The 26,761-nt window shown below is 50.6% G+C and overlaps 1 protein-coding gene across 1 annotated transcript in view; it reads left to right on the top strand.

Moving 5' to 3' along the window:
- The window catches only part of ELFN1 (extracellular leucine rich repeat and fibronectin type III domain containing 1), a 103,627-nt gene extending 90,259 nt beyond the window's left edge, over window positions 1–13,368 (top strand). The window contains exon 4 of the mRNA XM_041462811.1: window positions 9,766–13,368. Within this exon, the coding sequence (XP_041318745.1) occupies window positions 10,201–12,591 (2,391 nt within the window). The 5' untranslated portion in view covers window positions 9,766–10,200 and the 3' untranslated portion in view covers window positions 12,592–13,368. The remainder of the gene's footprint in view (window positions 1–9,765) is intronic.
- Window positions 13,369–26,761: the final 13,393 nt, after the last annotated feature.

Genomic DNA, 26,761 nt, shown 5'->3' with positions numbered 1-26,761 from the left:
GGCAAATAAACCCTTCCCTCCTTCCCATATCCTCTGCCACTCTCTTGTCTCAGGACAGCTGTCTGTCCACAGGGTGCTGCCATGTAGGGGTCCATCATCAGCCCTGCTTCCTAGATGCAGCTTCTCACCTGGCTACCCATGTGTCCTGCCCCCTGAGCCAAGTGCAGAGATGCTCCACAGGAGGGGAAGGCAAAGGAGGGCACCCCAGCACGCTGCAGCACTAATTGGGATTAGTTCTGTAGGCTTCTTGAGGAGGAGGTGGCAGCAGAGAGGCTAAAGAAAGTCCTCCTTTGGCACCACCCAGACTGCGCTGGGTTCAACATCAGACATTTACTACCACAGCTGGAGGATGGAGAATGATTGTTTGTTTGGGACATCCCACGTTATTAAAAAAAAAAAAAATCCAAATAACACAGGAAAAGCACTGAAAAATGTCTGTTTCATGCCTAAGGAGGAATCCCCATCACCTGGCAGCATCCAGCCATGGGCAGTGAGCTCCTTTCCATGTTCTGGGGACCACGTGCTGCTCTCCAGCTCACTTCAGCTTGGATTTAGCAAAGCACTTGGTGCTGGTTTGAATTCCTCCCAAACCCTTGCTGAAATCAGCAGCTTTATTAAATGAAAGTCTAAAGCAGAGCTACGAGCAGTGACCAGAAATGTTAATTTACCTTTCTTTATGACTGAGAGATGCTCAAACATCCCGGGGGGGAGAAGCAGGTGCCTAGAAGCCATTGCTCCCCTGGGAAGCAAACTCCCACACGTGGCATCGCAGCAGCGTGTGTGACCTGTGCACACGTTCACGGCGAGCTCGCACCTTCACGGGCTGTTTTTCCTCATTTCAGACCACACCAGCCCAGAATCCATCTGCCACCCTGGAAATTAATAGCAATCATTAAACAAAAAGAGCTGGCAAAAAGAAGCCTGAGGTGAAAAGCAGCTATTTCTGCCAGAAAAAAAATTAAAACTATTTAGACATACAGAAAGTCATTTATTACTGTGAAGTCCTCCCTCCACCTGGGGTTTAAATCTCATTACAGTTTGTCCAAAACAGATGTTACCCTTTAGCAGTAGATTATTAACAATAAACTCCAATCCTCCAAAGAGGGTAGGTGTTTTGGGTTCACTTGCTTTTTCGGCTTGGGTAACCTCCACAGGAAATGTTCAGGAAAAGGACAGGCAATCCAAACACTGGCACAGCTCCCTGCTTCTGTTGTCTTGGACTCCAGAGTTTCTTTAACTCTCCATATCTTCTGGACAAGCAGGGAAACACAGAGGCCCAGAGCATGGCCACATTGAGGGGCAGCCAGGGTGCTGAGCAAGGGCTTTGTGTGCTGCAAGCCCACAATAACACACCAGCAGCTCCTGCTGCTGCTTTTCCACCATCACTTTGGCATGTGCCCAGACAAAACCAGTTTCTTTTGGAGTCCAGCATGTGCACAACCCAGTTTTTACAAGTTTCTCTGCATCTGGCCACACATTTTTAGGTAGAAGGCTGTTTGGTTGAGCTTTAGGCATGCTGGCACCATAAAGAAAACCCAGTGCTCCCTCATCCCTGGAGCTGAGTGTCCTCTGTGGGCAAAGATGGGTTTTGCTTGTTCCCACCAGAGCATGGGCATGCTGCAGTGGGAAATCAGGTTTCTCTTGAGAGAAACACTGCCTGGCACCACATTTAACCAGCCAAGCCCACAGTGGGGTATCTGTGTTCTGTTTAGATTCAGCATAATAAAGATACCTGCTCAGGAATCTAGGAGCCTTTTAATCATGCTGTAAACATAACCAAATGAGACATTAATATCAGCTCCAAACACATGTGGCCATCTGGCTGTCCAGGCATCTCCCTGACCATCTCAGGTGGCAGGAGGCACATTCCCAGTGTTCTCCAGAGACACTGCTAAATAGATGTTCTCACAATGCCCCTCAGCACGCCTGGGAAGGCAGTGAGAAGCAGCTATTTTGGGACTGTTGATGGTGAAGCCAGTACCAGCATCTCAGGGCTGCCTCAGAAAACTCTTTTTGCTATCAGTACAATTTTTCCTGCACCCCAAGGGAAGCATCAAGAGCTCTCCTGGGCCATGTATCTCTGTGAGTACTTATTGCTGAAGAGAATATTTCCCTCAGCACAGCACATCTCAGACCTTCAGGCTTTACAGCTTATACCCCATCCCTTCATGGGGCCCTGAGGGGTCCAAGAAAAGCAGTGTACTCACCTCCCTACAGGTGCAGGATATTCTTGGGATGAATCTGTTGCACATCCTTTCACCCTGTGTCAAAGGCATGATGGAATAACTGCAGGGGCTGTGCTGGTGGGAAGAAAAGGCTGTAATTCATGGCTGAAATTAAGCCATTAAAGAGCAGCTGAGGTGAATAAATGCACACAGCCATCTTCTGGACTCTGCCCTCTGCCAGAGGTGCAGTCACTGCTGTCTCACATCCCTGTGCCTCCTCATGTGCTAATCTGCACCAGCCCCTCATCCTCTCACTTCCATCCCAGACCCAGCTGGAGCACAGACCTGCAACAGCCAGGCCACCACCACCAGGCTGGGACCACTGACCCACCTCCCAGATATCCAAATAAATGGATATTTGTTTGTAGCCTGGCTATCTGACCCACAAGGAGTGTTCTATTAAAAAAAATAAATACATAAAAGGGTGAGTGCGTATTTCCACTGCCGAAACAGCAGACCCACAGCCTGGTAAACTGCTCTTCTGTAGAAAAACAGCATCTGTTTGGGTTAAGAGGGCAGGGTTGGAAATGTTGATGAGTTCCTGAGTTGACCTAGGGAAGGGTCTCCTCCAAGAGTGGACCAACGTGAGCTGCTCCAGCAGAGCAAGATAAATGGCAAGATAAATTCTGGTTTAAAATGACATCACCTGCAGGAGCAGGGCTGTGATGGGCAAGCCGTACGTGGAAGGTGGTCATGCTTGGTTTCCTCTGCAATGCTGTTATCCTGAATAAACATTAGATTGGTTTTGGAGGGCTGCCCAGATGATCATTAACCTTCTCCTGGCCCATGACAAGAAGCCAGCCTGCAGCCCTGAGCTAAAATTAGGCTTGTAGGGCACTGGGGCTTGCCAGATATAGCAATATCTGGGCAGAAACCCCTTCAGAAAGTGGATTGCCAGAGGGTCCAGCCTTAAGCTGGGCTTCTCAGCTCCAGAGGACCATTAAAATCACAAGATAACCTGGACTGGAAGAGACATCTGAAAGTCTCCAACCAGAAAAGCAGGACCAGCTCCCAAGGTGAGCGAGCCAGTGGGAGGTTAGCAGAGGTGTTTGCTCACAGCACAGACGTAACAATCCCTGTGTGCAGGGCACGTGCTGATGGAAGGGTTAATTCTCTTCTGCCTACCCAGAGATCACAGATCACAAAGTCCTTCATGAGCTGTGTGTTTCTTGTCCATCTCTCAGCACTCAGCATTACAGCCTAGAAACTGTGACGTTGCACTGGCCAGAGACCCCTTCACAGGGGAGGGGCAGGACAGAGGGGGAAGTGTTCTTCTGCAAATGCCACCATAAAAATACCAGAGCAAAAAAGACACTTGCACCTCTAAAAATAATTTCTAGCAACTCACCATTTCACAGATCCATCACCAGATTTTCCCTTTGTAGGAGTGGGTTTTCCCATCTGGGAGGCAAAGGGTTATGCAGGCTTCCTGCAAAAATAAATTAATGAATGAAAGCAGTAAAGCCCTTTTCCAAACAGCAGCAAAGATCTGAGCGAGGATGACAATGCAGGGGAGACAAGGCTCAGCTCAGGTTGTCACTGCTGAGGAACACCAGCAGCTCCACCTCCCAGTGTGGGGCTGGCTCCCTCCATGGCATTGGTGCTGGAAAAACATCCTTTGATCTTCAGCACTTTTTACAGGGGAAAACAGGACTCTTGCTTCCACACCAGACCTCTGCTTTTCCCCAGCCTACCATCAGCATGACCATCCCATAATGAAGCTGTGATTCAGACTGATTATTTCTAAGGAAAAATCCCATCAAGAAAGTATTAGAGAGGCTTTCTCCCATGGAAACACATCTTTCTTATTGCTAGAGTGGTACCTGATCAGAGCTCTTACTTCTCTAAATTCCATAAAATGTTTTTCCTCTTCACCTTCCCCTGACTCTGTCCCTCTCATCACATTTCTCGGCTCCTTGAGGGCTCAACTGCACTGTCAGGGGCTGGAGCTGATGTTCCACTGCAGCTTGTGCTGATGTTTTGGAAGCCTGGTTTAATGCACAGGTACCCCAGCTGGGCTTAAGAGGTTGCTCACCAAGAAGATCATTTATGCATTTACTTAAACTCAGCAGAGGCTTCTGCTCAGCAGCCCACAGCAGCATGAGATAGGGTTGTCATCTCAACAGACCCTGGAAACCAAGCAGCATGAGATGGATGTAAATGATTTCAGAATACTGCATCTGAGTAACAGCAGAATAGTCTTATTTTCTGAAATCCCAACAGTTTGTCTTGAAAATGTTTTCATTTTAAACTAGAATTTATCCTGCCATAGAAAAAAGAGTTCTTAAAAATGTTTGTGCAAAGAAGGTGTGTTCTGGCCATTTCCAGGCTGAAGCTCTGGCTTTTGGAGGCACAGTGGCTTTGGACTAGGGCTCCCCTCAGACACCACAGCACCCAAGTTTACTGCTAAATTAAATGGGATTGACTATCAGCTTCCACTAAAGATCATAACTTTTTCAGTCAAGGTTAAAATAGGAATAGACCAAGGAGACTGGCCCCAGCACCATACAGAGCCCAAGAGTGTTGACATACTGATAATATTAATGTCCCTGTATAGAGACCAAGCATGTAATTTCTCTTTGTTTCTCCAAGTGTCTACCAGAAAAGTTCTCTCTTTGCCATCCCTCCCACCTGGATACTTGTCATACAGTCTGTGACCTCCCAGAGTCCCAGTAAAAGCTATCCTGGATGCAATGCTGAGCACTTCTCTCTCAGCCTCCCCTTCACCTCTCTGCTTCGTTCCTTCTTAGTCTCTCCTCAAACCTCAGTGGAAAATGTATCTCTTCTCCCTTGCCTGTTTTTCTTAAATAATAAATAATAGCAGGAGAGAGAGTAGAATTGACTGGAGAACTCTATTATCTAACACTGTGAGGTGTTTGGGAATAAGGTTGGGATGCACAAAATGCTGCCTAAGCCCTGCCGGTGAAGGGTATTAGGACCAGGATGTCTGGATATAAAGTGAACTTAAATTTTATAGGCCTGAGCATCTTTATGATCCAGGGAGGTTGTGATTCTGACCAACATCACCCAGCAGGAGTCATGGAGCAAAGACCAGGAGTATGAATGAGGGAAAAAGCTGCCTGGAAGCTTCCTTTCCCCACCTGACATATACAGGATGGCATTAGCTATTTACAGGTGATTTCATCACTAGAAAAGGTTTAATCTGCCATCTTGGAGCTGCCTCTCCAGATTATTTTACACATAATGAAGAAACAAGGTTCACTTTAAAATCTGGTTTCTCTAAGCCACATTTTCCCTCCCCTTCTGTTTAGGTGCCCAGACACTCATGTTTGTAATGTAGCACTCCCATTTTCCTCTGGCTCTCTTTGTAGTGGGGATAATTTTTTGATAAAACAGCCCAAGTGGCTGTGAAAGGGGATCTAAGAGGGGCTGTTGCTGGGGCAGCTAGGGAAAAGGAAGGGGTGGAGATGCAGGAATGCCAAGGAGAGGAGCACTGCTGTGTGTACACGCATGCACACGCATGCGTAATCTTGTGTTCCCTCAGTAATGTAATCCACAGTTTGAAGTAACTCATTCAGTAGAATAACAAAATTAGGAACTGAGTGCCAGCTCTCTTCCCAGCCCCCACAGCTGCTTTGTTTGCTTCCTTGCAGCTGCTGCTCTGGTTTAATTTTCCAAGATGCCATTAGTTGGGAAATGGAAGCAAAAACTTCCCATTCAGCTTGCACTGGTTTTTGAAGCTCCAGCTTTTCCTTTTTCATTCCACCTCCCTTGCTATGGGTTTTCAGCCAGAATAAGGATGCTGCTGCTCATCAGGGCAGGCTGCAGCCTCGAAATTCCAGCCATCCCTCTTTGCTGCTGGGCTGCTGACAGAGACCAGGGCTGGAGAAGCTGCGAAGGGTAGGAGGGCAGCATATCACAGTCAGGGCTGAGGATTAGCAGGGAGAAGCATGGATCTGGGCTCCAGCAGAGATACTGGATGTCAGAGCAATGTGCAGGAGGAGAAAGGAGTGAGGGAGCTGTCATTGCCCCTTTGCTGGCCCCTGTTGGCCACAAAAACCCAGCATCATCTCAGCTGGTCAAACCATGCTGCCTCCTGAGAGTGGAAGGAAGGGGAATCACGGCAGTGTCTGCAGGGCCCAGGAAACTGTGCAGGAATGGTGCAGGAATTTCCTGGGTGGCCTTGTCATGGATGTGGCCTGTTGTCATTGTCACCCTGGTGCCACACTTCAAGATGTTCTGACTGAGATTAAACCCATCATTCCAAAACATTTCTATGTTATTCCACACTCTCTTCATTCCTACCTTTTGCTTCATTCTCCAGCAGCAAAAGAGACCCCCAAACTGCCACTTTCCTGGTTGCTTTTCATGTGAGAGTTTTGCTGGTTTATTCCCAGGTTTTCTCAGCTCTGTGGGGGTTCAGAGGACTGGAAAAAGGAATGTGCAATTGTGTTACCAGGAGAATAAACTCAGGACAACTGGGCAAAGACGAATCAGGCAGGCAGGAGAGTTAAACCACCAGATCCTTGCAGGGTGCTCGGTGCTGGTGTTGCTTGGGCACACACCCACACCCACCATGGGCTGGGATGGAGGCTCTCAGAAGGCAGCAAGATGAACAATTATGCCTTTTGTGCAAAGCAACAAGGCCCACTTCTCCACTCACCAGTCATGTCCCGAGAATCTAATAAAAAGGGAGATTAGCCCCTCTTTCCTCTCTCGCATCTCCTTAATGCTGTCATTTTATTCACACTTTGTAAAGCAAATAAACCAGCAAATTGCTTGCTTTAATGAGCTGAAATTAAACTCGGGCTGCTGATAAAATGCCATTTCTCCTTTCTCTTGTTGGGAAGGACCTGGTTGATAGGCAATGTATGGAAAATAAGAGAAAACATACACTGGGAGCCTCACTGAATGTGTTTGAGTCATTTAGTGCTGCTCTTCTTCATCCCCAGCACCTCCAATTAGATGGGGGAATCACGAGGGTGCTGTAGGGGAAGGCTTTAGAGGATCAGCCTGGCAAGATCTGTGGGGAGTCTGTCTCTGTTCCTTCCTCATGAATGGTCCCACTCCCCAAATTTCCTTTGAGGAAATTTCACAAATTTCCTGTGAGGAAAAGGCTAGTTTGGCTCTGCAGAGCCTTCCCAAACACAGGTGTGCCCAGACAGGGTGTTTGGGTCACAATGGGAGATAGAGGGGACAGAACAAATGCTTGCTGAAGAGAACATGCCAAGTGCATCCCTTCCTGCTGCCTGTGCTGGGTTTGGCAGGGCTTCCCTTGCCTGTAGGAATCCACAAGTCCTTGGAGGAGGACAGGGAGATGCCACCCCAAAGGGACAATGGGACAAACCATTGCTTATGGCTCTGCAGACCAGGAATATCCTGATCCCACCCCTTAGGGGCAATACACATCCCCACAGGATGCAGGAGGAGCTGGACACCAGGCTGCTCCCTGTGGCAGAGGAGAGCTGGCACACCTAGAGAGAAAGTCTCCACCTGCAACACAATGTTTGTGCTGGGATTTTCACCCCAACAAGAGGAGCTCAGGGCACTTTGCTTGAGTCTCCCACCAGCCCGTGAAGTGCTATCATTATCTCATGGTACCAGAGAGGAGGCTGGAGTGCAGAGAGGTTAATTGAGTTGTCTAACACCACAGGGATGTAGCAGCAGGCGTGTTTCAGTCTGGCACTGCAGCCTGTGTCTCTGTGGGGGTGGCAAGGGGGGGGCACTCACCTGCAATCTGCCAGGGAGCACAGTCCCACTTCCCTTCCTCGCTGGCTCCAAGGACTCAGCGATGTTAAAATGGACTTGCAAGTATTGCCAGAGCATCTCAGGACAGTGACAGCACACGGAGGAAAAGGTGGCTGGAAAGTCTCATGTGCAGAGAGGTGATGTGAGAGAAGGTCTTGTCATTTACGTAATGAAAACACAACTGTCACCAGGGAACAGACTCATTGGTCACAGTCCAACCAAATAAACTGTTTCAGTGGTTGTTATTACTGGCCTGTTTACCAAGGTATAATCTGAATAGTGGTCAGGGGTCTCTGCAGTGAAATATGCTCTCCTTTCCAGCCTGGTATAGTGGCTGGAAAAGAACCTGGTTTCTTTGGGACAAGGGTCAGAGTATACATCTGCCTCTAAACAATGAACCCCACATAATTTTCAGGTATGTAGCACCAAGAACAGTCCAGCCTGGGCACTGTCAAATGGTCTGGGAAACTGTTTCTGGGTTTATACTATTTTTCAGATTTAATGAAAGAAAATTTAGATGTAAGATGTGGTTCTATCTCCTTCACAACTTCCCAAGAAACCTGCAGTTCTTAGCAGCTATGTTTCCGAGGAGTATTGGTGGTGCCTTCCCTGGCTTCTACAGTCTGCCCTTGGACAAGGCAGACAAATAGTGTTCCTGTTCCAAAAAAAGTTCAAAGAAGGATTTTTCTAGGTAGGCTATGATGATTTCTCTCCATTTGTGGGCAACTCTGTCTCTGCTACAATATCTCACTGCATCCATCCTACCAGCCCAGAGTTCTGTTTGGCAGTAGAGATATCCACAGGTGATGTTTTCAATATCTTGTGGAAAAGCATGACCCAGGAGATGCTGGTGCTCATGCATTTCCTACCTCTCCACTTTTGCCTTCCTGTTTCCCTAAGAAATCAGAAAAAGAAGTAAGAGCTGTCCATGGAAATTTATGCTTAGTCAAAAATTTAGGGGGGGAAAAAAATGGAAAATGTGAGCCAGAAATTAAGTTTCTCTGTGGGGAGTGAGGCTGCTGGAAGTCCCACAGGTTTGTGTCTAGTGAAGACTTTTCCTAGTCTTCAAACAGCTGTTTCTGGCTGGGGAGGGAAGGTCTTGTCCCACCCTCTGCAAATGCTCTTGTTATGCCACTGAATATTTGCTGGTTTTCCACACCTCTGCATCATTTCACCTGGGAGGGAGAGCCTTGGAGAAAGGCAACAAGCCCCCAGCAAGGACAAGGACACTGGGTGGTTCACAATCACACCAGTGGCTTTACAAAGGTTCCCAGAAACAAGATGCTGGGCTGTATCCCAGCTGTATCCCAGCTGCCACATGGCAGTGCAGGCAGAGAGACACAATGTCCTCGACCAGCACCCCTTGTGTGGGCACTGCTGCCACGCACACCAGCACACGAGACAGTCAGGATTCCCCTCAGCAAAACGCTGCAGCATCAAATCTACATCAGAGCGAGTTGTCTAGATTTCATCTGCTCTCAGCAGAGAGGAACAGACACTTCTGGGGCATCACTCCTCTCCTCCTCAGGTAGACACCTAAATAGGTCAGACAAACAGTGCGCTGGATGTGCGTTGGTCTCTCAACTGCCAAAAAATTGATGCTGGACAAGGGTCTCAGAGGGTGACCACAATGGCCAGTGACTACCTCTCCTTGTGCTGCCAAACAGTGCTGGTGGTAGACAAATAAACCAAAAGCTCCATGAAAGGAGGTTGCCAGAATGAGAAGGCGAGTGCCTAACTAATAGGGGAGTTGGATGGATGTCCAACACCTCTTGACTGCTGACTGTCTTTCCTTTGTGCTTAGTTTGTGCTTGTGTTTTGTTTTGAGCAGGTGAGCCGGGGGACTGAGCGGGGACAGCCAAACACACGGAGGCACAGGAGATGGGGACCAGCGCCACGATGTGCAGCAAAAAGAAAACGAGGAGAAGTACTATAAAAAATGAGAGGAAGGCTTGTTTCTAAGCCTGAACAACTCTGCACAGGCGCTTAACTTCATGACTCCCTCCTCGAGATGCCAGAGGCCTGGTGATGTGGGACCAGCCTCAGCCACCAAGGCCTTGGTAGCAGCCCCTGGCTGCTGGCTGCCGAGTACCGTGGGCACCGAGGTCCGCTTTCTCCACGGACGCTTCCCTCCCGTCTCTGAGCCATGAGGAGAAGGGAGAGGCAAGCAAAGCTGCCGAAGGAGCACTAGCCCACACCTTCCCGGCCCCTGTCCTGTTCCCCGCTTCCAGCAGACCAGGAGCCCTTCTCCGTGCTGCCCTTCCAGATGGCAGGTCGCCGGTGGGCCGCGACGTCAGCCCTCTGCATGTGCGTGGCGGCCGTGTCTCTCCTGCACGCCGGCGGGGTGCGGGCAGACTGCTGGCTCATCGAGGGGGACAAGGGCTTCGTCTGGTTGGCCATCTGCAGCCAAAACCAGCCCCCCTATGAGTCCATCCCCCAGCAGATCAACAGCACCATCGTGGACTTGCGGCTGAACGACAACAAGATCAAGAGCGTGCAGTACGCCTCGCTCAGCCGCTTCGGCAACCTGACATACCTCAACCTGACGAAGAACGAGATCTCCTACATCGAGGACGGTGCCTTTTCAGGACAGTTCAACCTCCAGGTGCTGCAGCTGGGTTACAACCGACTGAGGAACCTCACCGAGGGCATCCTCCGGGGCCTGGGGAAGCTGGAGTACCTCTATCTCCAGGCCAACCTCATCGAGACCGTCACCCCCAATGCCTTCTGGGAGTGCCCCAACATAGTGAACATTGACCTGTCCATGAACAGGATCCAGAGACTGGACAGCAACACTTTTCGGGGCCTAAACAAGCTCTCTGTCTGTGAACTCTACAGTAACCCCTTCTACTGCTCCTGTGAGCTCCTCGGCTTCCTGCAATGGCTGGAGGCTTTCACCAACATGACACGCACCTACGACCGGATGCAGTGCGACTCCCCACCCGACTACATGGGCTACTACTTGTTAGGCCAAGGCCGGACTGGCTACCGCAATGCTCTGAGCATGCTCTCTTCCCTTTGCACTGGTGGCTCCTACACTGTGATCCCTCGTTTTATCCCTCCCAGGTACCAGGTGACCACGGTGCCCTCCGAAAGCCCCTGCTCCGAGGAGGAGTGCTCCTCCGGCGACGGCACGACGCCGCAGTTCTCCCTGTTCACGCCCATCGGTGAGACGGAGGTGCGCCCCAACATCCAGGTGAAGCACCTCAACCACAACTCGGCCGTCCTCACCGTGCAGATTCCCTACCCCTTCAGCAAGATGTACATCCTCTCCCAGTTCGAAAACGGCTTCTCCTCCATGATCACCAAGCTCAGGAAGAAGGAGGAGAACATCACCGTGAGCAACTTAGTAGCACAAAGAGATTACACCTACTGTGTAGTCTCTGTTCACCAGTACTCCAAGTACAACCACACCTGCGTCACCATCACCCCCACCAGGCCCAACCGCAAGGAGCCGGTGCCCACCCCTTCCACTGCCACCCATTACATCATGACAATCCTGGGCTGTCTCTTTGGCATGGTGATTGTCCTGGGCGTGGTGTATTACTGCCTCCGGAAGAGGCGCCAGCAGGAGGAGAAGCACAAAAAGGCTGCCGGCAGCATGAAGAAGACCATCATCGAGCTGAAGTATGGGCCAGAAATGGAGACCACCAGCATCACCCAGCTGTCCCAGGGACAGATACTGGGTGGGGAGACAGTGACCCGCATCCCCTACCTACCTTCTGCTGGCGAAGTCGAGCAGTACAAGCTGATTGAGAGCAGTGAGACCCCCAAGGCCACCAAGGGCAACTACATGGAGGTGAGGACAGGTGAGCAGCCTGAGAGGCGAGACTGTGAGCTGTCCCTGCCACCAGACACGCAGGGCTCTGTGGCTGAGATCTCCACCATTGCCAAGGAGGTGGACAAGGTGAACCAGATCATCAACAACTGCATCGATGCCTTGAAATCCGAGTCCACCTCCTTCCAAGGGGTGAAGTCGGGGGCAGTCTCCACGGTGGAGCCTCAGCTGGTGCTCTTGTCAGAGCAGATCCCCAGCAAGCACGGATTCCTTTCCCCTGTCTACAAGGAAAGCTACAACCACCCTCTCCAGCGACACCACAGCATGGAGGCGGCCCCCAAACGCTCCAGCACCTCTTCCAGTGGCTCCATACGGAGCCCCAGGTCCTACCGCTCCGAGGGATCGGGCCACAAATCCGAAGCCAAATACATCGAGAAGACTTCCCCCACCACCGACACCATCCTCACTGTGACACCGGCCGCGGCCATCCTGCGGGCAGAGGCGGAGAAGATCCGCCAGTACAGCGAACACCGGCACTCGTACCCCAGCTCGCACCCAGGGGAGCAGCACGACAGCATGGGCGGGAGGAAACCCTCCATCCTGGAGCCTCTGACCCGGCCTCGCCCCAGAGACCTGGCCTACTCCCAGCTCTCGCCTCAGTATCACAACCTGAGCTACACCTCCAGCCCAGAGTACACCTGCAAACCATCGCACAGCATCTGGGAGCGCTTCAAACTCAACCGCAAGCGGCACAAAGACGAGGAGGAGTACATGGCAGCCGGCCATGCCCTACGCAAAAAGGTCCAGTTTGCCAAAGACGAGGATCTTCACGACATCTTAGACTACTGGAAGGGCGTCTCTGCCCAGCAAAAGTCCTGAGTCCTCACACAACTCGTGACTTAACACACTAACTGGACCAAAAGAAATCCGCAGCAGCTATTTTTATTCAGACTGTCTTTGAAACAAAATAAAATTAAAAAAAAAAAAAAAGGGAATCAATAAAAAAAATTAAAAGAGAGAACAAATAATGAAAAATCTATAAATATTCTATATAATATATACAGTGAGATATTAAAATGTCCTCACATTGGTGAGACATGCACCAAATTTGAACACAAACTTTGCAAACAAACAAACTGTGGAGTGGGGAAAAAAAAAAAGAAAAAGTTTTGTTTCATTTTGATTTTTTAAAAAAATATAAGAAAAAAGAAAAAATTGAATATAAAATTAAAATGAAAGAGCGGGCAGAGAGCTGAGGTCTGGTGTTTTCCAATATTGCATTGCATGAGTCCCTATTCCGTGATTTTGTGGATTCTTTGTGAACAGTTTGTGTTCTTCCTTCCTTCCCTTCCAAAATCAACAGCGACAAAAACAGCAACAAAAACCAAAAAGAGACCAGAAGGAGCTCCATCTTTTGGGCTGTTTTTGCAAACGGAGTCTTCCAGTTTAGACTTTTACCCGGTTGAAGGCCCGTTCACATTTTCACTCACTAAGAGGTTTTACCACACATTGCATTGTAAACCGAAGTCGTTAATTGTACAGAGAAAATTTCTATATTTGCAATGTTTGCTGTATAATGAGAGAGAGAGAGGAGAAAAAAAACAATACTACATCTACTAAAAAAAAAATATATATATATATATATATCTATATTCACCTGTTTGTACCAGGTTTTAATCATGGATTTTAGAGAAAGAAATGGAGTTTTATTTGAAGGACTTTTTTGTTGGTTGGTTGGTTGATGGGATATCTTTTGGAGGGGGGAGTGTTTGGATTTCTAAGTGTTTTGTTTTAATTTCTTCCACCAATTGTCTGTGTCCAAGTTCTCATCACTTCCAAGTGCATTGAAGAAAAAAGGCTCGTATCCAGGAAAATAGAATCCCTCACCTTATTCCAGGTGGGAGACCATCATCAGCAGGAACTGGGGAGGGGATGAGAAGTGAAGGGCTCTTGACGGAGCAGGTGCCACCATGCAGTGGGGTTTCTCCTGCAAATCAGAGGGTACTGGTCTCTGCCCCTGAACAGATGTGTCTGGGCAGTGGTGGCCCTTGGGGCCAGCCACTGAGGGGTGGATTATCCCCCCACTTTCAGGATGGGGACCCAGTGATGGGTTAGGGCACAAAGCCTCTTGCTGCTCTGTGGAGGAGAGAATGGAGGGGTGGTTTTCCTTTTGAGGTAAAAGACACTCAGCATTTATAGCCTGCCCATACTGAGACACCCTGGGGAGCCCCTGGCCAGCCCCTGGCACTCTGGGACTGGAGGGGAAGGGGATGGCTCTTTGTCAATGGGTCCACCCAAGCAGCCACCCCTCAGTCATTGCTGTCCAGCACTGTTCCAAGACTCCACAGATTTTTGCCCCATCTCTAAAATACTCACATGAGGTGAGAAGGGAGTTGTTGAGACCATGAGGGCACTTTCAGGCCACACAGGTGACCAAAGGACAGTATTTTGTCCTGATCAGCTCCAGCTGAGTCACAAGCTCCTATGTCTCACCCACCCATGACCAATAAAAAGTGAGGGCTTCATGAGGGTCTGAGAGCTGCCTTGCTCCCAGGTGAGTGTGTGGGAGCCCAGGGGGCCAGCTCAGTGAGGTGAGTTGCTAAGCTCCCCAAATGCAGCCCTCTGAGGCCCTGCTGCTTGCCAGTTTTTTCCCTTGCATTCTGCTCACAAGTCGCTTTGGATGGACATCCTAAGTCCTGATGGATGAGCACTAGGGCCCAGGAGCAAACCATATCCCATCCTGTTATTTCAATATTTCAGAGCGATTTTGACAGGTATTCTTGCAAAAGGTTATGTTTGTTCAGAAAGGAGCTGAGCTAGGAAGACACAGAGCAGGCTGGGAAGTGCAGGAGTTCATTCCCCGTGGTTATTTGTGTAGACAACAAACCATTAGCAGGATTTCATAATAAAAGGCAGGTAATTTCTCCAGGAATGCATTCACTCTTCCTCCACCTCCTCCAGGTGCCCCAGATGCTGCCCACAGCATGCAGCTCGCCAGGGCTGTGTCTTGCTCAGCAGGCAGTGAACAGGACCTGGAGGGGGAGTTGAGGGTCACCCCTCTCTTGTTTAGTGCCTTCATGGCAGGTCCCTCCCCAGATCTCAGAACCTGGACCAAAGCAAACCTTTCAGCTGAAACAGCCTTTCCTTGCAAACCCTGAGTGCCTCCTCACAGGACCACAGAATGGTTTGGGCTGGAAGGGACCTTAAAAATCATCTAGGATTATAAAATAAAAAGTCATCCTCATTTAGTTCCAACTTCCCAGCCATGGGGATGCCACTCACTAAATCATGTTGCTCAAAGTCCCAACCAGGAGAAATAAGAGTTGGCCAGCAAGGATGGATGATGGAAACAGCAGTGGGGCCTCCTGACACTGTTTCATGTTCTCACAGGATTCCTTATCAAGAGGCTGGGGAGGTCCAAAGTGACGGCAGCTCATTAGTTACTTTGGGCTCAGATGCTCCAGTGCTGACAGTCACTGATAGACACCCAAAGAACTTCCTCAGCTGATCTCTGCATTGAGACCATTCCCACACCAGTCTGGAAAAGGCACCAGGACCATCTCCACGGAACTGGGAGCAATGGCCCAGCCAGTGCAGTGTGAGGCCTCGCTCTGGAGGCAGCAGCCAGCTCAGCTCTTTAGCTGGGGCCAATAATTTTGATCTCTGCCTCTGTTTCCTCCTCTGCAAATGCTTCCTTGTGGGATTGAGGGCACAGGCTGGCTGGGGAGTCTCAATTAATTAATTGGCTGTCTGTGAAGCCCATTTAGCTCCTAGAATAAAAGCTGCTATCGAAATGCAAAGCTGTTAGTGGTGTAAAACAGCAGGGGCAGATGAAATCAAAGCCTGATTCTGTTTTCACACCAGGATTTCACTGGTGATAAACCAACAGAGACCGACAGGAATGTGATACAGCAGTACTGGCCTGTCTAAATTAAACACTTCCCACATGCAAATGGTCTGCAACTGGAAAAAAGAGAATTAGAAGAAGTCTAGGCCCCTCTATCTCCAAGGTGTCTCTAAGGCATCACCCAGTACCCCATTGTTGGTGGGGCCTCACCACAGGTCTCCAGATGGCTCCTGGGCTGCTCAGCACCTTCCAACCCCTTGCCCTCCCTCCAAAACAAGGTGCAGTCCTGGCAGTCATGTTCCACTTCCCTTGGCAGGAGATGCCATAAAATGAGCTGTGAAAAAAGCCAGACAAGAAAAGGGAAGAGGTTCCACTGTGCCCAGGGCCACCACCCCGTGGATGAGCTCCAGGGATGGCTCTGCACAGGGCCTGGAGAGCTCTGTCCACAGCATTTCCATCCCTCCAAGGCAGCTGCTTACAGACCCCTCCGGGGACAGAGCAGGGATTTCATCACCTGTGACATGCTGGCTGGTTTTGTGCTCTGTTTTGTCTCCTGTTCAACCACCAAAGCTCTCAAGCTGCTTCTGCAAAGAGAAGTGATACCTGGTACAGCTAGGCTGCCCCAAACTCTTCCAAGCAGAAAGGAGAGGGCACAGGAAAGGCATGTTGGAGTGAAGAGGAGGGGAGGCTAGGGGGAAAAAATCACAGTTCCCTGCAGTACAGCCATAGCCCTGGGGCCATGTGGAAATGCATTCTGCTGATGCCCTTTCTATGTCCACAAAACTGCTGTTGTCTCAACAACTTGTCTTCAAGGGCAAAACCAAGGCAGCACTAAAAATCCTTTCTCTGATCCCTCCCCCAGCAAGGACAGCTTCTAGCTGGAGAGTAAATCCAAACCCACGCTCCCCATGGCTCAGTCCTCACTCTGGCCCAGTGTCAGCAAAGGACCCTGCCATGTGTTACAAAGCCTGTGTGGCATCCAGAGCCTGGATATTATTTAAAAACCTGTAAATTAGGACAGAAACATCCCGTTATATAGACATGCACCATTTAAGCCCAGGATTCCTGAGGGCACCTGCCAGCCCTGGTGTGCACGGGGTGTGCCCATCTGTTCCAAAGCATGGCCTGTGGGAAGGGCCATGCTCACAGACAGAACGTGGGGCAGCACAGGGTGGCAGTGGTGGCAGGCAGTGCCTGCCCAGCTCCCTCCCTGATGCAGCACAGCACTTGAGAGGGGAGCTGGGGGCTGCCTCCATCTCCAGAGCTGGTGGGTGTTGGAGGTGTGAACTGCCCCCTCCCTGCCCAGCATTTAAGCCTCCTGATGGCTTCAGCTGAGTTTGCCATGAAACCAGGTGCAGATCCCATGGCAGGGGTCTGTGGGGGTGCAGGGAGCCCTAAGAAGGGAAGGTGCTCCCATGCACCATCCTGGCCACGCAACAACAGCCAGACCTCATTGGCTCTGCCCAAATCAAGCCTGCAGTGACCTGCAGTGCTTCCTGGAGCTGCCAGGGAGCCATCCCTGGCAGTGATGCATCCCAGCCCCATTGATGCTTATGGATCTGCCCATGCATCAACACCTGGGTGATGCCCAGGGCCGCTGGAGAGGCAGAGCAGAGCCCTGGGCTCCAGCAGCCCACCAGCTCCTGCATGCTCCCTCGCTCCCAGCAACCTCAGCCAACTCCCCTCTGCCCATTTCTGAGGTCAGTCCCTCCCTCAATCAGGGCTGGGTCGTGGCGAACCGAGAGCCCCGAACTCATCCCGGTGCCGGACGTGGCTCTGCAGGGATGGGGAGCTGCACACCCCGGGGCAGCCGGGCTGTGGAGCAATAAATCACCTGTGGCAGGAGAAGGGGGCCGGCAGGGCGGGAGGACAGGGCGCTGGAGGTGGCCTCGTCACACAAATGCTTTGGGCAAGGAGGGGAGGCAGCGGAGGGATGGGATGGGATGGGGTTGGGATGGGATGGGGTGGATGGATGGATGGGATGGGATGGGATGGGATGGGATGGATGCGATGGATGCGCTGCGGCGCGGCTGGAGCGGACCCAGCAGCGCGGATCGATGAGGGTGATTGAAGCCAGCACTGCGTTGGGATATTTATAGCACAGCCGGCAGAGCAGGAATTTAGGAGCCCAAGTCAGAATTTATTTGCATCTGTGAGTGCTCGTCACAGGGAGGATGAACACCACCACCCAGCGCGGGTGCAGCAGCGCCCTGCTGCGCGTTTTGGGACCTGCTCACCTTGGCTTCAGCTCCCCCGGGGTGCACACCGTGTCCCTCTCCTCTGCAGTGCCTTTGGGGACAGTGCCACCCCAAAAGCCTGCAGCTGTGAGCACGTGGATGCACACGGACACAGGATGGGGACAGAGCAGAGAGGGGAGGACACGGACTTGAGGGGTGAAGGGTTTATTTAGGAAAAGCACTGATCTACCTTAAATGCAAAGGTCTTGTACCATAGCTGCAGCACTGCTGTGGCCAGGCAGGTGTGGGCTTCAAAGGTCCCAGCCTCTCCTCCAGCTCCTCACTCCCATTTTCCTCACCACAGGCTTTCCACCATGGGCCCTGGGGCAGTTTTTCTGGGTAAGTGTTCTGAGATTAGATTGTTCTCCAGAGAGAGGAATATAGCACGTTTCATTTCCTTCACCTCCAACCCCCGATACCAGCAGTGCCCAAGGCAGTGAAGATGGTGAAGGTGCTGGTGAGCATGGCCAGTGCTGCTGGAGAAACCAGCCCAACTCCTTGGCTTGGAGCAGTGACTTTGGCTTCACCTGAATTTACTTAGGCTCCAATTTTTTGTATCTCCTCTGTGTCACAGCTTCTGTTTTACCCCTCTCAGCCAGCTCACCAGCACCACCAGAAGGGTGGTAGAGATTGTACAAATGCTGCCTTGAGAGTTTTGTTCATTTCCCACTTTCCCCCACCCCTGTCCAGAACTTAATGGAGGAAAACCATTTGATCCAGAGTGAAGCCAGTTTTCTGGACTCAGTTTCTTCTGTGCAAGGGATAAGATGACACAGAAGTACCAGGGATGTGGATTTTCATCACGTGGGGAGTAGCCAAGCAGGATGTCAGTTTTTACTTTAGTTTTGCTGCCCTTTCTTTTGGTTCAAATTGGATGTGAACATGCCTGTATCCATCCCCCTGCAACCTCCCTGCAGAGTACCAGAGGAGCCTGCCAAGTCTCCAAGTTTGTGTGTGTGCCTTTTCAATAATTCAGTGGGAATGTTAATCACAGGGTTGTGCTGTTGTTCCTGTACGAGCTCGATCTCTTCTCACATCCCACCAACATCTGTTTTTTCACACTCAGCTCAGCTGTCTGGCAGTAGCCATTTGCTGCTCACCTTTACTTGCCTTGCCATTAAAGAGCTCATTAATGCACTCCATCCTTGCTTTCTTTGGGACGAAAAGATTTCCATTTCTGTCTTTTATCAGCTTTCACACGGCTTACATCCTGTCCTCCCTTCACCATGCAGTGCCCTTTTCTAATGAGCTCTTCTCTCCTGGCCCGTCTCATCCATTAAGATCGGTGAGTGTTGTCCCCTGCATTGTCTTGCTCATCTCCCGGGCTCTGCTCTGGGTCTATCATATTCCTCAGTGTTTTCAGCTGTGAAAGGAAGCAATCAGCCCCACACACAACATCCACATTTCCTCCCACCTCATTTGCTTTCCTAGCAGCCCTCCAGTCTGGCTCATCCCACCACAGCATACAGCCTTGACAGGCTCCTCCATCCTTGCAGAAGCCCCTGGCTGGCTTCACCTGGACTGCAGAAATACCATGGAATGCCTCAGTTTGTGTGTGGTGCCTGCAGCTTCTCTCTGCTGGGTGGCTCTTGAATCAGTTCCTCTCTCTCAGCATTGCTTTTATGCAGCAGAGCTCTCCTTGGGCATCTCCTGCCTCGCAATCAAGAGCTCCCAGCCCATCCAGACGCAGGAGGCCTCTCTGGGTACTGCAAAAGCTCCTCTGTGGTCTCACAAGTAAACACTGGCACTCTTCATGTGATGCAGCTAAATTAATTAATCTTGTTCCACCACATTTGGAGCCTAGACATAAAGGTTTCCATTCCCTGAAGCTGGAGCTTAAAGTCTTCTTGTCCCAAAAGTGCCCTCCTGCCCCACCTGGGATTTGTGTTGCAGTTAGATTGGAAGAGTGGCAGCAGAGCAGCTCTTGGGAATAGCTCCAAGGGGTTGGCAGAGCCAACAACCCCCTGGAAAAGTGGCCGTGGGCACAAACCATCTGCCACCATGCAGCTGGAACATCCCTCATGTGTCCAGCTCAGCGTAGGCTGACAAAGAGCTTGTGTGCACAAACCCAGTTGTGCTTTGGGTTTTTTCCCAGCCATCTCAGGTGTTGCAATTTATTACCCCTCTATGCAAACCTTATCTCACTTATATCCTCAGATCATTCTGCCTGTAACAACACTCCCACCCACCACAGAGGCTGCACACACACAACCTCTGCCTAGGAAATCCCAGGCAGAAGCACAGCAGTCCCAAGAATGTCAAACCCTTCATGAGCTGACAGCTGACAAGCCCTGAGCTGCTCCACAGCTGCCTCCAGCCTTGCAGAGGCTCCTAAACGAGCAATGCAGACACCAGGGCTCTGGGGATGGTATGGCAGCAGGCTGGGGAGGGCAGGTGCCTGCTGTGGCCTCTCCAAATGTATTTCCTTGGCAGAGCTCGCAGCCAGGGAGGACAGTGGGATGAGGGGTGGGCTGGCTTCTGATCTCCCCCTATCTCACACTTGGGTCCTGAAGACCAGATGTGTCCCAGCACAGCTGTCAGGGGTGGAGAAGCAGAGATGGAGGTGCTGGAGCAGAGCTGGGAGCTGAGAAACCTCCTGAGATGATTAAACACTTTTGGATACAATTGTGAGGTTCTTCTGGCTGAGGTGACTGAGAAGTCCCTGGCCCAGGGTGGCTTTGGAGAACAGCACACCCAGAAGAGCCCACCTGTGGCTGTGAAGGATTGGTCCATCCATCTCTGAAGCTGCCAGGATATGGATTCCCCCACTGGTGTGAAGGCTGAGCCAGTCCCACCTTTCTGCAAAGCCACAGATGTACACGGGTGGAGATCCAGGTGTGATGGGAGAGATCAGTTGGAAGCACAGCACAAAGCCCTCACAAAGAAGAATAAACCAAACATTACAAGATGCCAGCAAGTGAGAAGAGACAGCTTATCCAGGGAACTAATTTAGCTGGAAGGAAATGGAAAGCATGCAAGATGTTCTCTTATTAATAAAGAAAAAACAGCATGCAAGAGCCAGGAACCAGAGGTTGCAATGCCCAACAGAAAGTGATGTGGATGCATTCGAGTTTAAGAAGCCAAAGCAGAGATGGGACAGATTCTGGACCCAGAAAAAAGGCTGTTTCTACCCAAGCTTGAGAGGCAAAGGTTAGAATGAGACCTGCAGAGACCTGGAAGCCACTGAGGTGGGTGAATTGTAAGTGGCACTACCTTGAATCTGAGCAGAATGCATGAAACCAGATAATGTAATTGAAAGGGTTATTTAAAATGAGTATTCAGAGGGAAACATAAAGCATTGCAGAAAAAAAAAAAAAAAACCCTTAGCACTTGTAATGTGCTTGGCATCTTCAAAAACTGGTCAGCCATTAACTCATTGCTCCTCTGCTCGTCCAAAAGCTAATAAAAAGGGACGGTTCATTTAGTTATTTCACAGCTGAGCTTCTCAATAAGGCATGAGGAAGTGATTGCTGCTCTCCAGCATGTTGGTAAATAAACAGTTGGAAGTAGGAAAATACAAAATCCTCTCAGTGCTTGGTCACAGCTTCTTGCTCGGCTCCTTCCTTCCTCACCTTGAGTTTGTCCTGACCAGACCTGTGACAGGGAGTTTGTCTGGAGGGCTGGCTGGGGAGCATGCCATGGATGGGGGCCAGGCTTCCAACAGCTCCAGCACCTGGAGTCTGCTGCCCAGGAACTGCCCCTGTGCCCACACCCACGTGAGCAGGGATATGGAATCTGCAGGGCACTTGTCCATGGGTGGATGGGGTGGGAGACTGGGCTTGGAGACACCCCACCTCTGGAGCCCTGTGGCCTTGGCAAGCACAGAGGCTGAGGGAACCAGGCAGCCTTATAGACAGCAATGAAGAGGAAAGTATTTTGTATTTGTTTTACTAAAAAAGCAAACAGTTCCTTTTGTGTTTGATGAGCAAGCGATTTCATAAACTCGTCAGGGAAAACATGACACACTTGCACCTTGGTGATTTCCAGCCTCTTTTCTTGGCAGCAGCACTGGAAGAGCAGAGAAGTGCCCGAGCAGCTGCCCCACACACACTCCCACGGCTGTCTGGGGGTGGCCAGGGCTCGGGGGGCTGCTCCTGGTCGGACCTAAAGGGAAGCAGCCAAGAAGAGGAAGTGCTTGTCAGGATGAAGCCATTCAGCCTGACACACGTTCAGTCCCAGAATGGGTGAACAGCAAACCCACTGCACGTCAGGTACTGCCAAAGGCTCCGCATTGCGCCCCAGGTACAGCTGCTCACTCAAAACAAGGCACTGGTTTTGCCATCCGCTTTGTGGTGGTTTCTGGCCTTATCAGCTTAGACACCCACTACAACACAGGCCTCATCCCTCCAGGGAAACAGAGCTGCACAGAGGCTCAGCTGCCCCCTGGCTTTGGTGCTCCAGACCCTGCTTTGCTGGGACACAGGTCTCTGAGACCCTGCTCCAGGCGTCCCGGACCCATGCCAGAGGGATTTCTCCATAGGGTCCCACTGGACTGTTCAAGGTCTCCAGCTCACCCTGAGCTGCTGGGACAGCAGCCAGGAGAAGGCAATGGTTCATCCACGACCTGCCCAATCCCAGTCCCAGCTATTTTTCCACCTTGCTGTTGGGTGATCCAAGAGGGGTACTGTTTTACAGAAGAGATGCACAAGAATTCATCTCTGAAAGCATTTCTTGGGAAAAAATACATCCCCCCAGGGCTTAGGTCTGAACTTGGCTTTTCTTGGACACATCAAGCAGCAGAAGGGCCATCATCAAAAGCCTTTGGTGGACACAGCGGTTGAGGGATCTTACATTCCTCTGGCTTTTTGCTCCAGGCACTGCCTCCTGCTCTCTCAGCTGTGCTCATGGGCTTTGTGCTTTCTTTCTCTTTCTTTAGGTTTTCTTCCTCTTAAATGAAACATTCCCCAACTCTGCTGTGAGCACAGCTCTGTGGACTCTGTGCTGAGAGCATGAGCCAAGTGAGAGCAGGAGGAGGTGAGCAGGGACTCCTCACCCCACTGTTATCCCTAAGTGCCTCTCCCCGAGGCAAGTTTTGCTTGAGGAAGGAATTTGGGTCAAGACCTCGATGATTTACAGTGCAGGACATGTCCTCATCATCTGGGGGACCCAGGGAAAGCACTGAGACAGCAGCAGCCTTGATGGGTTGCTTAAACACCTTACTGACAGGAGGAAATTTGGGATGTGGTGCGCTAAATACTCCTTGTTAAGGAGTTTCACTTCTGTGAAACGCTCACGTACCGCCGGGCAGCAGCTCCACGGTCTGTGGAGGCTCTGCCAATCCTCCTCTGCCTGCTCCTGGCATAACGAGGCCCAATGGGCGTGTGTAAACAAAGCAAGCATCTCTCTCACTGGACCTCACGCATCATTTATAGCCAGCTTTTCCGTGGCACAAGAAACATTTACATATGCCAGCATTGATTCCGAGCGCCACTTCAAAGCCATCTCTGTCTAATGAACCCCGCGCGCTGCGCGCAGCAAATTCCACCCCAAAAATAATTAGCAACACACGCCACCAAAGCGTTACGAGGGGAACGCAGCACACCACCTGCTGAAGCAAAATGAATGCCTGATTTATTTATTTTTTGCCACTTTTTAGCAATATTCAGGCACTGACTCAAAGCTGTGCTCTGTTCTTTGTAGGGCCCCGGGAAGCGTAACGTTCCCACTCTGCTTTCCAGTCCGAGAAGAGATTGATTTGGGAGGGTTATATAGAACCATAGAAAGGTTTGGGTTGCAAGGAACCTCAAATATAATCTAGTTCCAACTCCCCCACCATGGACATGGGCAGGGCTTATGTTTTTCTTACATCACAACTGGACAGAGCTGTGCAAGCCCCTGCTGGTTTCTCCACACCAGAGGTGCCGGCTGGGAGTTAGGGTGCAGTCAATGACCCTTTCTCTGAAGCTGCACAAGTCCCAGACTTTCGGGATGCTGTGGGATGCTGACCAGTCACAGGCTGGTGGCTGGGAGCAGGACAGGACTCACCAAGTCTCATCTTGGTCTGACACATTCCCACAGAACCTTTAACTCCTGCGTGGGATCAGTTTCACTGAGAAAAAAGGAAATTGGAAATGAGATCAGGAGTTGAAGGTTTTGGTGCTCCTACCAGCCATGGTGCCACACCCTGTGCTGGCTACAGGCAGCCCAGCTGTGAACAGCTCAGGAGACCGAGCTGGCTGCACTGAAATGATTTCTCTGTCTGAGCCCAGGCCAGCTCACAGCAGAAGGAACAGCATGTTTAGCTCAAAGCCTGATGTGGTGGCATTGCTGTGGAAGACCCAGGACACAAACCACCATGGAAGAGAGATGGAGACCAAACTGGAGGTGGCTGTGGGCACAACTGTGTCAGGATGATGCTGGGATCCTGTATTCTCCTAGTTCTGTCCTTCTGGAGTGGAAAGGAAGGTGCTTTGCAGGGCACTCCTCTCAGCCTGTGTGTCTCTCCAGCATCAAACCATGGAATTCAAATTGTCAGTCTTTGCCTTGTTAGGATGCAAGGGGTTAAACTGTTCTTCCTATGCAAATTAAGCTTAATTAATCCTTTTCATCAGTTGCAAATATACCTTCTGAACCCTATTAAAAACATGAATATGCAAATTCAGACCTTTTTTAATACTCATTTTCAAGGACTTGGAGTCAGGCTTGATTATTCGATTCCCGTTAACAGCCTGTAAAACCTGGTGCAAAATTTAATTTCCATTTTAAGTTACAAAAAAAAAAAAAAAGAATCTGTTGGTAATTAAGCTAATTACAGTGTTACACTAAAGAGGAGACAAACAAGGAGGACAAGATCATTCATTACATTTAACACTGGTTACAGGACCTGGGGACTGTCCCGAGTTAACTGTGAAGCCAGGAAATAGCAGTGATACAAACAGGGTGTGTGTGAGGAGGCTGTGGCTTTTGGGGGGCCTGGTGCTTTCCTTACCTTGGGAACAAACCTGCTTCAGTCCAATGAGCCATTCTCCTCCTGTTAAGGACAGAAGCAAGGAAGAGGAGGTGCAGCCAGGCTGGAGGCGTCCTGTCGGTGTCGTGGGCTCTCTGCATGGTCAGGAACACGCTTGAGGTTGGAGTTTCAAACCTGTAGAACCACCTTATGTGCCAGAGCTGAGCATCCTGTGCAGGTGAGATTTCCATCTTCCCTGAGCACTTTCTCTGTGTGTGGAGTGCAGAAGGCAGGTTTGCTGACAACTCCCTTTGCACTGGCAAAGCCACCAGGGAAGAGACATGACAAGACTCTGCAGAGACATCTATAAACTGCTCCACAGCCAGACTGGGGAGCAAACAATGACCAGGATGTGACCTCCTCTTGCTCATGCCCATGGCCTGCACATGTTGGGAGATGCCACCCAAACCAGCTCAGACCACCCCACCCAAACCTCCCTTGTGGTCACCCATCAGAGCTGGGCAGTCAGTGCTGGTGGCTCTCAACTTGCCCATCAACCATCCCGTGCCTCCAGGCTTTGCCTGCATGTAATTTTAAAAAAACAGCAATGCTATGGACTGTTAATTATGTTTTACCACCACAGTGATCCCTTAAAATCAGTCCTTAGAATACCCAGCATCTATTCTGCACTTGGTACATTCCAGTGAGTTTGCAAAGTTAATTTGTGCCTTACCAGAGCTGTAGTCCTCACCTCGGGACAGCAGCACAGCTTGGTGGGCTCAGGTGAGGACCCCCATGGCTGGGGTGGCACACATCACACAGGGGATGCTTTGCCCACAGGAGGTCAGGGCTCAGTGCCCAGGATGCCAGTGCAGGACACTCCAACACTGAGCCAGAATGTTGGCATTACCTCCAGACTTACCCAAAAACATCCAACACTGGCAGGACAGACCCACCCAGGGGATTGGTGCTATCTGGGGAGCTTTTCTTGCTCCTCCTCATTTCAGTGCTACAACAAGCAGCTTGGCTCCCCGTGGATTTGGTTCATCCCTCACCATCACCTGCTCTCCAGGGCTGCTCCTTCCCCTGCCAGGACTCACAGCAAGAGGAGCTGTCACTTCAGAGCACACCACTCACGGGTGACTCTGCCTCGCAACAGTGGCATCGGAGCAGGAGCCCATCACATCCACACCCAGGGGCTGCAGCGTGACTCCCAAAAGGAGCTGAGGAAAGGCACAGGAACACAGAGGAGCCTGGAGAGCCCAAAAGGAACTGAGGAAAGGCACAGGAACACAGAGGAGCCAGGAGAGCCCAAAAGGAGCTGAGGAAAGGCACAGGAACACAGAGGAGCCAGGAGAGCCCAAAAGGAGCTGAGGAAAGGCACAGGCACACAGAGGAGCCAGGAGAGCCATGCTGCAGATTAAGATGAAGAAAGGACAGTGTGACTGGCCATCACCCCATTGTGAACAAGGCTGTGCACTGTCAGTGGGGAGTGGGAGGCATCTCCAAAACGAAGGACCCAAGTGACGTCCATGGTCTGTGTTTCTTTGAGGAAGGCCACTGCTGGGCAGTGGTTATGGAGCAGCCTGGCAGATGAAGCAGTCACTACCAGCAAAGTGAAGTATCTGCCATCATACAGCACAAATGTCACTCAGCAGATGCTCCTTAAGAGGAAAGGTTCACCTGCCAACCTTCAGAGCCTTTCATCTGCCTGGAGAACACTTCCCACCACGCTGATACCAGAAGTTTCTGATCACTTCAATGGAGTGAGACAACAGAGATGATAAGGGAAATGCTCTCACCCCCCCAGCCAAGCCCTTTGACCTCCCTGGTGCATCTTGTCAACTATATCATATTTTGGGGGGAGTCAGGGATGCAGAATTACCTTCTCAGTCCCTGCAGGCAATCATCTTGCTCCCCGAACCATGAGATATGATTGCCCTTATTACTTTGGTTTGCATAGCAGTGAGCCTTGTTAATGGTCATAAAATTATCCAGTCCTTATTTAAATCCTACAGCAGTCTGCGTTTCAATGACCTCCCGATGGTCTCTGGCTTTGCTCCAGGCTGAAGAAGCATT

The sequence above is a fragment of the Pyrgilauda ruficollis genome, unplaced genomic scaffold (genome assembly GCF_017590135.1).
Source record: "Pyrgilauda ruficollis isolate IOZ18807 unplaced genomic scaffold, ASM1759013v1 scaffold16, whole genome shotgun sequence".
Lineage (NCBI taxonomy): Eukaryota > Metazoa > Chordata > Aves > Passeriformes > Passeridae > Pyrgilauda > Pyrgilauda ruficollis.
Note: the sequence above shows the minus strand (reverse complement) of the source record. Positions and strands in the feature narration are given on the sequence as shown.